We start from the raw sequence: 11,174 nt of genomic DNA, 5'->3' as shown, positions 1-11,174 counted from the left end.
CGATCCGATTCCGATTCTGGGAGTCACGAGTCACGATCCGATTCTGGGAGTCACGATCCGATTCTGATTCTGGGAGTCACGAGTCACGATCTGATTCTGGGAGTCACGAGTCACGATCCGATTCCGATTCTGGGAGTCACGAGTCACAATCCAATTCTGGGAGTCACGATCTGATTCCGATTCTGGGAGTCACGAGTCACGATCCGATTCCGATTCTGGGAGTCACGAGTCACAATCCAATTCTGGGAGACATGATCTGATTTATAATTTATTTTGTGCAAAATGTACTTTATTCTTTTTAATAATATAAGCAGGATTCCGATTCTGGGAGTCACGAGTCACAATCCAATTCTGGGAGTCACGATCTGATTCCGATTCTGGGAGTCACGAGTCACGATCCGATTCCGATTCTGGGAGTCACGAGTCACAATCCAATTCTGGGAGTCATGATCTGATTTATAATTTATTTTGTGCAAAATGTACTTTATTCTTTTTAATAATATAAGCAGGCTACGTTTTAAATTAATTACTTATTTAAAATAAATGTTTGTTAAGTGTCTGAAAGTTTACAGACAATAGTTATGGGTTTTTCTTTTCTCCTTTGCATTATTGCGGTTTGATTATTTCTGATGACATAAATAGACATTGGCAGCTTTAGTAGGCTGCATTCACACTAATGCACAGATCTGATTCGACATATCAGATGTTTTGTCCTGCTCTGAAAACATAACTGACTGTTTACACATCAGTTTCGTAAACATTTTTTTAAAAATGCACGTGCATAATGTGAACTGAATGTAATGTTTTCGGACACTTTATTGCATGTTGATTGCAATTAAACAAAAATATATTATAATTTAAGCTGAACTTTAAAGCGCCTTTTTACCCACTTAAATAGGACTTAAGTACATCTTGATTTGTAATTTCATTCTGTTATTTTGTAAATTTGATTACACTGGGAAAAAACTAAAATATACTTTAATGTAATTTCAGTTGAAACTTTTGTCATGCATTTAAATATTTGTAACTACACATTTGTAATGAAGGTGCAATTTTGTACATTTAAAATATTACATATAAAATGTAATAAGATGAATACGACTACAGTTAAAAAAGTACTTCACATGTGCTTTAGTATGTTAATCAACACATGAAATGTAACTTCTTTAAATCACAATAAAATGTAAGTAAAAATGTAATAATAAAAAAAAACTTCTAAATTGACACTTTTAAAAGTGTAAGGTGTGTTAAGAAACAGTCATGAAAGTGTCTCTCTTTGAGTCACTTAATTGGCCATTTATTTCATTTAATATATTATTTTTAAGTATAGTTTTTCATATATATATTTATACACACACACACACATATATATATATATATAGAGAGAGAGAGAGAGAGAGAGAGTACATACAAGTGCACATTCAGTAGAATTATGCACACTTTTTTTTCACAAGTTTTTTTCATTTTCTTTTATACTATACATTTCTTCATGTCACCTGCAATTGTGAACTATTGTCTGTCAATATGTAGTAGTCCATTGTCATTTACCTTTGCATTAGTTCCAATTTAACAGCATCCTCAGACAGCACAGGTAATTCAGAGAGTGTGTGTGTGTGTGTGTGTGCGTGAGCGTGTGTGTGTGTGTGTGTGTGTGTGTGTGTGTGTGTGTGTGTGTGTCAGAGAGTGAGTGTGAGTGCGTGTGTGTGTGTGTGTGTGTGTGTGTGAGTGTGTGAGAAACTGAAAACCTGCTGTGACGTGAAAGCTCCTCCTACTCTCTCTTCCCCTTTTCACACAGAAACGTTGTGTTTGTCCACATGCACACTCACGTTTAGTGTAGTTAAACAGTTAAAGCACTCATGTACAGACTTTTTTTTTTTGGACAGTCAGTTCTGTGAAGGGACTACAGTACGTCACCTAGATCTTTTCTGTATTTGGAGTAAAGGAAGGTAAAGTGTGTATTTTTCTTGTTATTTTCTGCACTTGACCTTTTAGGCAGCCGAAAGCTGTTTTTAGACAAGTGTCTGGATTGTTTCACAGATGTTTTAGGGAACTGTGACTATTTAAAGAGCCGACACTGTGGGAATCGCTCTGAGCTCTTGTGTATTGAGTGAAACTGTGGCTGAAGCTGTAGCTGAGGGATGTGACGTATAAGCTTGAATTGTGTTTTAATGATTTAATGTTTAGTTTTTCGACAGCTGCCACCTGTACAAAATGAGCCCAAGAGAAGACGCCCCTGCAGACCGGTACGTTTTTCACTGTGGATTTTCATAAAACAATTCACCCAAACTAAAATCATAATGATTCATAACTGAATCATAATATGTGATTTTGAACAAGGGCAGGGACTGAGTTTAATTGCTCTAAAAGCACTCAAGTGAGTCAACAGAACAGACTGTAATCAAGCTAATAGCTTTCTGCCAGTGCCATATTCTCAGAGTCATATTCTGCATGTTTGTTGCAAAGTTGTTTTTTCTCTTAATATTAAACTCATGGTTATTAATTGAGATGGTTTACATTCAGTTTTATTTTTATTTTTGTGAATGCAGGTGCATTTGAAGTCTTGTAAGTGTCTCCGGTTTACTTTTCAGAGGGTCAGTTAACAAGTTTAACTCAAAGTAGATTAGCTAAGTTGAGATTGATTAAAAAACGACAATGTAACCAGTCTGTAAGCAGTGTTGCTATTGTTAACTAAAGCTGTTCCAGATGTTAACATTTCTAAAATGTAAACGGTATTTAACGTTTTTGGTAATTGAAATAAAGGCTACACTTTATTTCGATAGTCCACTTTAGACATTCTACTAACTATAAGTAACTTTGTAACTACATGTCAACTACATGTCAACTAATTCTCATTAATTTGCAAATACATGTCTACTAACTCTCAGAGTAGACTGTTAGGGTAGGTTTAGGGTTAGTAGAATAAGTTGACAAAGAAAGTGTTAGAAGATATTAAGCAGACAGTCTACTAATACTCTACTAACTGCTAGTTGACATGTAGTTGCAAAGTGTTAATAGAATGTCTAAAGTGGACTATCGAAATAAAGTGTTACCGAAATAAAACACAAATATTAGATGAGAAAAAAAAGAAAGTTAAATTACTAAAATTACAAAACAACAACTAATAACTATGACAAATGCATACAACAAAGTTACTAAAATCTAAACTTAGAATTAAAATGCAAAGTGAAAATATAAAAATAAAAGCTCAACATTAAAAAAACGGTAACGTTATATAACTAGGGATGCACAGACAGTATATCAACGTCATTCATTCATTCATCCTATGTTTAATTGTATATACTGACCATTTATGAATGCACTTTGGAGAGAGTTGATATGCATGGAACCATATAAGTGCTGTGTTTTTCTACATACAGTAAAATTTACTTATAATAATAATAATAATAGTAGTAGTAATAATAAGATTTTATTGTTGTAGTCTGACTCTTAAGAGTGTATGGATACTTAAAATATTTTATGGTTAGATAATAGCATGGATACACAACCCGTTTCTTGGAAAAACAATGAAATCTGCAGACTAAAAGTTGATGGTTTGACATGAACAGGCCGTGAGACTTCCTGCTGACGGTGGTCTTCTCTCTTCTCTCTAGTGGTTTCCTCGTGGGGATCATATTCTTCATCCTTGGCCTGGGAACGCTGTTGCCATGGAACTTCTTCATGACGGCGTCTATGGTAAAGGAATGTGGAAAACATTTCAAATATGCGAATTAAGCACAGCGCTGGTCAAACGGGATGCTCTCAGAAAATCCTTCAGCCAGATTTGCTGGAACAACACAGTTGTTTCCATCTTAAAGGCACTTAATTAGGCTGAGAGGAGTTCCTGCACATGTAGCCCCTCATGGGCTTGTTTCGATCTGAATTCTCCAATAAGTTCACTAATTAGTTTGCTAACAGCCAGGACTGAACTGATTAGACTAGAGTTTTATCTTATGTTCCTGCACTCACTATAAGTGTAATGTTATTACCAAATTACATTTAATTTGAATGGTTTCAATTTTCCTGTGTGTGTGTGCTTTTTTTAAGCAATGATATTTATGCATCAAGGTTAAAATCACGAAACAAGAATTGGAAATTGCACATTTGAAACCTGAACTTTTCACACCACGTCTTGTGAATTTGTATCACTCTGAAAAGCAAAATGTGCACCAGTCATTCATGCGCTTTAATGCTAAATGAAATGCATCACTAAATGCTAGTTTAATATTTATGAACGTTTCTCAGGGTGTGTTTCAAGTAATTTCGTGAATAGAGAAATTTAGGTGCGTGTGTATAGTAGTATTTAATAATGTTATTATATATAATATTCATATAACTATGTGTAATTACATAATCAAGAAGTTGCTATCTAATGCTATCTATTATTTTACAATAATTTATCAAGTTGAACTTATTAATTATAATTAAATAGCTGCATTTATGCATGTTATTTACTGTCTTTAAAGCAAATGATGGTGATGTATATAGATTATCTGCATCAACGGTCAATTAAAATCAGTGTTGCTCGATCGTTAGTGTTGAGTTTTCCAGGCCATAGTGTTGCGTTTGATTACATTGCAGTGTTAAAGTGGCTTGTTTAATATATATATATATATATATACAGTATTTCAACAACAGACTCAACACGTCTGAATGGAGCAATGGAACCGTAACCACCAGGAAGGAGTATTATTTCAATAACTGGATGACTCTGCTATCCCAGCTGCCTTTGCTGCTCTTCACTTTGCTCAACTCTGTTCTCTATCAGTGGTGAGAACGGAGCACACAAACCACATGCACTTGACATGATGCTTAATGTAATTATGGAATGCATTCTAAATGTGTAGTGCATCGTTCAAAAGGACAACAGTTGCAACAACACTGGTGCAATAATATAATAAGCAATAAAGCATTGAGGGATGAAGCGTGTTCTTAAACCAGTCATGTGTACCTGATCAATTGTGTTCCAGGATCTCAGAGAAGATGAGGATAGCAGGCAGTCTGGTCTTCATCCTGCTCCTCTTCATCCTCACTGCTGTGCTGGTGAAGATCCCGATGGAGGAGGACCGCTTCTTCTCCGTCATCATGGCAACCATCTGGTTTATCAATTGTTAGCGACTAGAAGAAGCCTCAACATTCTTTAGCAACACTCATATGCATATACGTATATATTATGAATGTAAAAAATCGAACCGTACCGTTCTCCAGCCGCGGCCCATCTTAAATCTGATGATGCATCTGTGATAGTGCGTGTATGTATGTTTGTGTGTTTGTGTGTGTGTGTGTTTTTGAGTGTGTGTGTGTTTGTGTGTGTTTGTGTGTGTGTGGTGTGTGTATCTGTGTGTGTGTGTGTGTGTGTTTGTGTGTGTGTGGTGTGGTGTGTGTATCTGTGTGTGTGTGTGTGTTTGTTTGTGTGTGTGTGTGTGTGGTGTGTGTATCTGCGTGTGTTTGTTTGTGTGTGTGTGGTGTGTGTATCTGTGTGTGTGTGTGTGTTTGTATGTGTGTGTGTGTGTGTTTGTGTGTGTTTCTGTTGATGGATACGCATTCTGGCTTCCCAATACATTACAACAGCAACGATAGTGTGTGTGTGTGTGTGTGTGTGTGCAGGAGTTTGCTAGATTTTACCTGGACAGCAAATGCAAGAGTTACGAGCTTGAGACGTCTAGCCGGCTGCTGCCTACAGGTGGAACTTAGTCTAAATTCACAGATATTGAATGCATTTCACCAGTGTTTATAGATTAAAAGCACTATAGCTTTAGAAATTTAATTTCCCTAATGAAGAAGACATGCACGTATACTAGCCTATTTTTAAAAAGAGTGCTTATTAAAGGAATATACTTAAGAATGAACTGAATGGAAAGTTTTTGGATGCCTAATTTCATGTTAATTGCAATTAGGTGAAACTGTATTATAGATTACATGTATATTAATTACTATTAGCTGAATTTTTGAGTGCTTTTGACCCACTTAAGTAGAACTTAAGTGCATCTTTATGTAAATTCAGAAGTATTTCTGTTGTCTTTGAAATATGGTTAAATATTGAATGTACTGACAAGCATTTATGATAAACTAAAATATACTTTAATGTCATTTCTATTTAAGCTTATGCATTTAAATATATTTGTAATAATGACGTTGCAATTTAGTGCATTTAAAATATATTAACTTTAAACGTAATATTGAATAACACACTACAGTTAAAATGATAATCAAGTACTTTACATGTGCTTTAGTATGTTAGTAAACACATAACCAAATAAGTGTAATACTTTAAAACATGATTATTAATGCAATGATATATAATGCACTTTAAAATAAAACTCTTAATTTGACATTATCACGAAGGTCACTTTTTAAAAGTGTTTTAAGTGTGTTCAGAAAAGTGTCTCTTTAAGTCACTGAAGTGGCCTTTTATTTAATTACTATTGTATTATTTGCATATACACTTTAAGATTTGAAGCACACAGTGCACATTCAATGCAATTATGCTCTTTGTTTTATGGCGACTGTGTTCCTCCAGATGCTGTTGAGGACTCTGTGAAGAGCAGTGATCCTAATAAAGGTGAAGAGGAGGGTGTGAAGCAGGCCTTCATCACGCTGCCGTCAGAAAACACGTCGTCCCCTCAGAAGAGCTCCATCCTGCAGGTCTTTAAAAAGGTGCCGTTGTATTTTGCCATCAGAAACGCTCACAGCCTGTGGTTTGTTCTGGACGTTATTATAACAGTGGCTGATTGTCCTCATCATCTCTCTCTCTCTGTCTCTAGATTTGGCTGATGGCGTTTTGTGTGACGTTTGTGTTCACAGTTACACTGTCAGTTTTTCCTGCGGTGACGGTGGATGTGAAAACTGTGTATGGAGGGAAATGGGGTACGAAACACACACATATGTGATCCTGGACCACAAAACCAATAGGACAATATTTGGCTGAGATGCAACTATTTGAAAATCTGGAATCTGAGGGTGCAAAAAAATCTAAATATTGAGAAAATCATCTTTAAAGTTGTCCAAATTAAGTTCTTAGCAATGCATATTACTAATCAAACATTAAGTTTTGATATATTTACGGTAGGAAATTTACAAAATATCTTCATGGAACATGATCTTTAATATCCTAATGATTTTTGGCATAAAAGAAAAATCTATAATTTTGACCCATACAATATATTGTTGGCTATTGCTACAAATATACCCCAGCGACTGCTTTTGTGCTCCAGGCTCACATATTCCTTTATTTACATTGTAATTATAATGACTGCCAATTCATTTAAAAACCCTAGCCCTAAAAGGAAATATTTTTAATGTACTATCTCTGGCTCCACCAAAACCATTCATTACGTGTAAAATCAGTGGTAGATGATATGTTGTTTTATGAATTAGGGCTAATTTAATTTATTACTTTTTTTTCCCTGAGAATGAGAGTTTAAAGCAAGACAGGTTGACTTGATGCTTTCCTTAAATATTCAATCGAGGCATTATCTAATCAAATGTGTACTAATTGGCATGCATTTTCAGAAAAATATATTCTGAACATTAGATAAAGGTAAAGTTTTTGCTTGAATTTGTTGATCAGAGTTAAAGTTTTTTTTCTCTTTCATTCTATAAAATGCAGTTAGAAAAAAAGAATTTTCCACCATGATTTTAGTAATAAAATGTTGTATAAATCAGGTGAACAACATATGAATAAACCCTTCAGAATATAGATAGGAATGAAACAACTGTGCAGTTTGCTGTATGTAAGCGCTCCTGAAGTGGAGATAAAACTCACAGCTCGGAATATGAACTGTCATTGAAATCTACCCACATTTAAAAAAATGAGTGTAATAAAATAAACACTTAAATGTGTATTTTGCATGTTTTCTTCCTATTACTCTGATAAAAAGACATGTTATGCAAGCAACATCTCCAAACTAACTAGTGCATGAAAAAGCAATGCTAAATACTAAATGATTATGTTTCACTGTAATATGTGTGAGGATGCACATCACGTGTTCGTCTCCTTCTTTCTTTCAGAACGATACTTCATTCCTGTTGTTTGTTTTCTCTTCTTTAATGTGATGGACTTTATTGGCAGATCTGTCACGTTAGTATCTAAGTGGGTGAGTGAAGTATTTTATCATTCATTCTTTCATCAATGCATTTATGTTTCACCACCAACAGAACTGCAGGTAAAAATGTATAAATACAATTCACATAAACAATATTTGTTGCTTTCTTAGAAATGTTTCTATACCTGAGTGAAAGTTAATGGCACTTATGCAGTGCCCTACACTAGAATTGGTAAACATGATCAAAACAGATTTTATAAAAATTAAATTCTTAAATATATGTATTGCTCATACACTACCATTAAGTTTGGGGTCATATATATAAAAAAATAAGAATCCAATTCAGCAAGGATGCATTAAATTGATTAAAAGTCACATTAAAGACAATGTTACAAAAAAATGTATTTCAAATAAATTATTTTGAACTTCCTATTTAATCAAAGAATCCTCAAGAATGTATATTTCTGTAAATATATTTTTTAAGTCACTTGAATATTAAATTTGTTTGAATGAATGAAAGAAAAAGAGGATAAACAGGTCTTTGTGACATTTTTCCACAGCCTATGAGAAAATGTTTCCTTTTTTTGTATTATATTGTGTTAAAACGTTCTGTTTGGTGGGGCTTTCATACAGTATGTAATAATTTCATGGCATGATTTCTGTCTCTCCCGCAGCCCTCTAAAGACAGTGGTTTGTTCCCGGTGCTGGTGGTTTGTCGAGTGATCTTCGTTCCTCTGCTCATGATGTGTAACGTGCAGGAGAGACACTACATGCCTGTGCTCTTCTCAAACGACTTCATGTTTGCTGCAATCATGGTGTGTTTCTCCGTGTCCAGCGGATACTTTGTGTGTCTGTCCATGACGTACGCGCCACAGTGAGTACACACACTTCACACACACACACACACACACACACACACACACACACACACACAAACACACACATTGTGTAAAAATGGACTCAAGGCTGCATTTATTTGATTAAAAATATAGTAAAAATAGTAATATTGTGAAATAATAGTGCAGTATAAATATGTTTTAAAATGAAATGTATTTCTGTGATCAAAGCTGAATTGTCAGCATCATTACTCCAGTCTTCAGTGCCACACGATCACCAAGTTTGGAGAAATGTATCACTGCATCAGTGTCTCAGCAATGGATGTTCTGCAGTGAATGGGTGCCGTCAGAACGAGAGTCCAAACAGCTGATGAAAACATCACAATAATCCACACCACTCCAGTCCATCAGTCGAGAAGCCAAAAGCTGCGTGATTGTAACAAACGAATCCATTGAGATGTTTTTAACTTCAAACTTTTGCTTCTGGCTAAAATCCAAAATGCATAACACTTCCTCCAGTGAAAAAGTGCATCTCCTGTTGTCTCTCACATCAAAATCCAGTCACGTGTTTGTTTAGAGCTGTTTTGTCTTGTAAACGGTGCTTGATCTGTGCAGATTTCTCTCCTGATTCAGACCGCTTTTACTCTGGAGGAAGCGTTATTATGGATTATGGACTCATATTTTAGCCAGAGGCAACAGTTCAAAGTTAAAAACATCTTAATGCTGGATTTGTTTCAGCTTTTGTCTTCTCAAGATATTAACTGATGGACTGGAGAGCTGTGGATTGCTTGTGGATTATTGTGATGTTTTTATCAGCTGTTTGGACTCTCATTCTGACGGCACCCATTCACTGCAGAGCATCCATTGCTGAGACACTGATGCAGTGCTACATTTCTACAAACCTGATGAAGAAACAAACTCATCTATATCTCGGATGATCTGAGAGTGAGCACATTTTCATATTCCTTTAAAAACATGCACACATCATGAAATCTCACATGCTGATGTTTTCTCCTCTCTTTCCAGGCTCGTGGAGCCTAAAGATGGCGAGATGGCTGGCGCGTTGATGACATTTTTTCTGGCTCTGGGTTTGTCGTTGGGAGCAGCGTTGTCGTTCCCTCTGCGCTTTCTGGTCTGACGCTCACGATCTCACTCTCACTCCTGAATCCTCGGCTCTCAGGGCGTCTGCAGTTGGGCTGCGATAATAAATCGATGCATAGCGATTCGTGGATCGATTCTGAGCTTAGTTTTAGCCCTACGCTAGTTTTTAAGTCATGCAAGTGGTTAAATGTACTTGCACCTTTATGCTTTTATGACTATGAATGTTCCCACTGTGGACACTTTTGCAATTCGCTTCAACCTTTTCAAACTGAATGAATGATTATTTTAGGCTCAAGTGTGTGCAAGGAACTGGAAGCAAGCAGAGCACGGCTGTTTCTAAAGCACGCATCTGCTGTTCAAAACTGAGCTCAGAATCGATTCGAGAGGGAATCACGATGCATTTTTACAATCTCAGAGTAAATGTAGAATCATTGCTTGATTGGCGATGCATCAGTATATTTTCCCAGCCCCAGTCTGCAGTTTCATTGAACTTTGTAAACAAAAGTGCACAAAGCACATTTTGGTTGCACAAAGTGCTCTAGCTGGTCATCTAGTTTTATTATTATTATTTTTTTTTTTGAAAGGCTGGTCATAATTTTAAGTCTTGCGTAAAAAAAATAGATTGGCCTAATTTAAATCCAAAAAATAAGACTTTTAATATACTGTAAATAGCACATACAGTATTATTAAAACATACCTTATTTTCTTTGTTAATTTTATAGAGAAGCTTTGTGAAAAAACATCCAAATGGGATCCATTTTTTATGTTATTGCGCAGCCCTAGTCGCTAGTATTATTGTTATCGATATGAGATCATCTTCAGACGGTGGATGCAACACAACTGTTGCTACCATGAACAATAGATTATGGGATGAAGGATTTTTTAAAATGCAAACAATTGCATTCAGGGAATTTGTAAGTTTTGAAAGGGACATTATTATGTACATTTCTTGTAATAATAGAGTGCTTCTTACAGATATATTTACATTTTCTATATATAGAGTGGGGTCTGAAAGTCTGAGACCATGATCTCATAAAAAACCTGCAAATACAGTTTTGGGATTTTGAAAAACATAAAATACAGCATCTCTGATTCTGCACTATTTCTAGGTCAGTAATCGCATAAGCAAAAAAAAAAAAAAGTACTCTGTACAAAAGGGCAAATTTTCGTGCATAAAAGCACCCACAACATGCTC

The 11,174-nt window shown here is 35.5% G+C and overlaps 1 protein-coding gene across 1 annotated transcript; it reads left to right on the top strand.

Moving 5' to 3' along the window:
- Window positions 1-1,873: 1,873 nt before the first annotated feature.
- LOC107566131 (equilibrative nucleoside transporter 2-like) lies at window positions 1,874-10,268 on the top strand. The gene is made up of 12 exons (XM_016251508.1): window positions 1,874-1,946; window positions 2,185-2,243; window positions 3,612-3,693; window positions 4,622-4,767; window positions 4,968-5,107; window positions 5,206-5,243; window positions 5,605-5,680; window positions 6,518-6,654; window positions 6,762-6,864; window positions 8,008-8,093; window positions 8,717-8,916; window positions 9,905-10,268. The coding sequence occupies exons 2-12, from the start codon at window positions 2,212-2,214 to the stop codon at window positions 10,014-10,016; spliced, it is 1,152 nt and encodes a 383-aa protein (XP_016106994.1). The 5' UTR covers window positions 1,874-1,946; window positions 2,185-2,211; the 3' UTR covers window positions 10,017-10,268.
- Window positions 10,269-11,174: the final 906 nt, after the last annotated feature.

Source organism: Sinocyclocheilus grahami, unplaced genomic scaffold, assembly GCF_001515645.1.
Source record: "Sinocyclocheilus grahami isolate Dianchi unplaced genomic scaffold, SAMN03320097.WGS_v1.1 scaffold1049.1, whole genome shotgun sequence".
Classification (NCBI taxonomy): domain Eukaryota; kingdom Metazoa; phylum Chordata; class Actinopteri; order Cypriniformes; family Cyprinidae; genus Sinocyclocheilus; species Sinocyclocheilus grahami.
This window is presented reverse-complemented; position numbering and strand designations above follow the sequence as displayed.

Bases quoted from the DNA above. Each gene is read 5' to 3' on its own strand.
- LOC107566131 (XM_016251508.1), top strand. From the start codon at position 2,212: ATGAGCCCAAGAGAAGACGCCCCTGCAGACCG. The intron at 6,655-6,761 runs GTGCCGTTGTAT...CTCTGTCTCTAG, and splicing joins TCCTGCAGGTCTTTAAAAAG to ATTTGGCTGATGGCGTTTTG. The intron at 8,917-9,904 runs GTGAGTACACAC...CTCTCTTTCCAG, and splicing joins TCCATGACGTACGCGCCACA to GCTCGTGGAGCCTAAAGATG.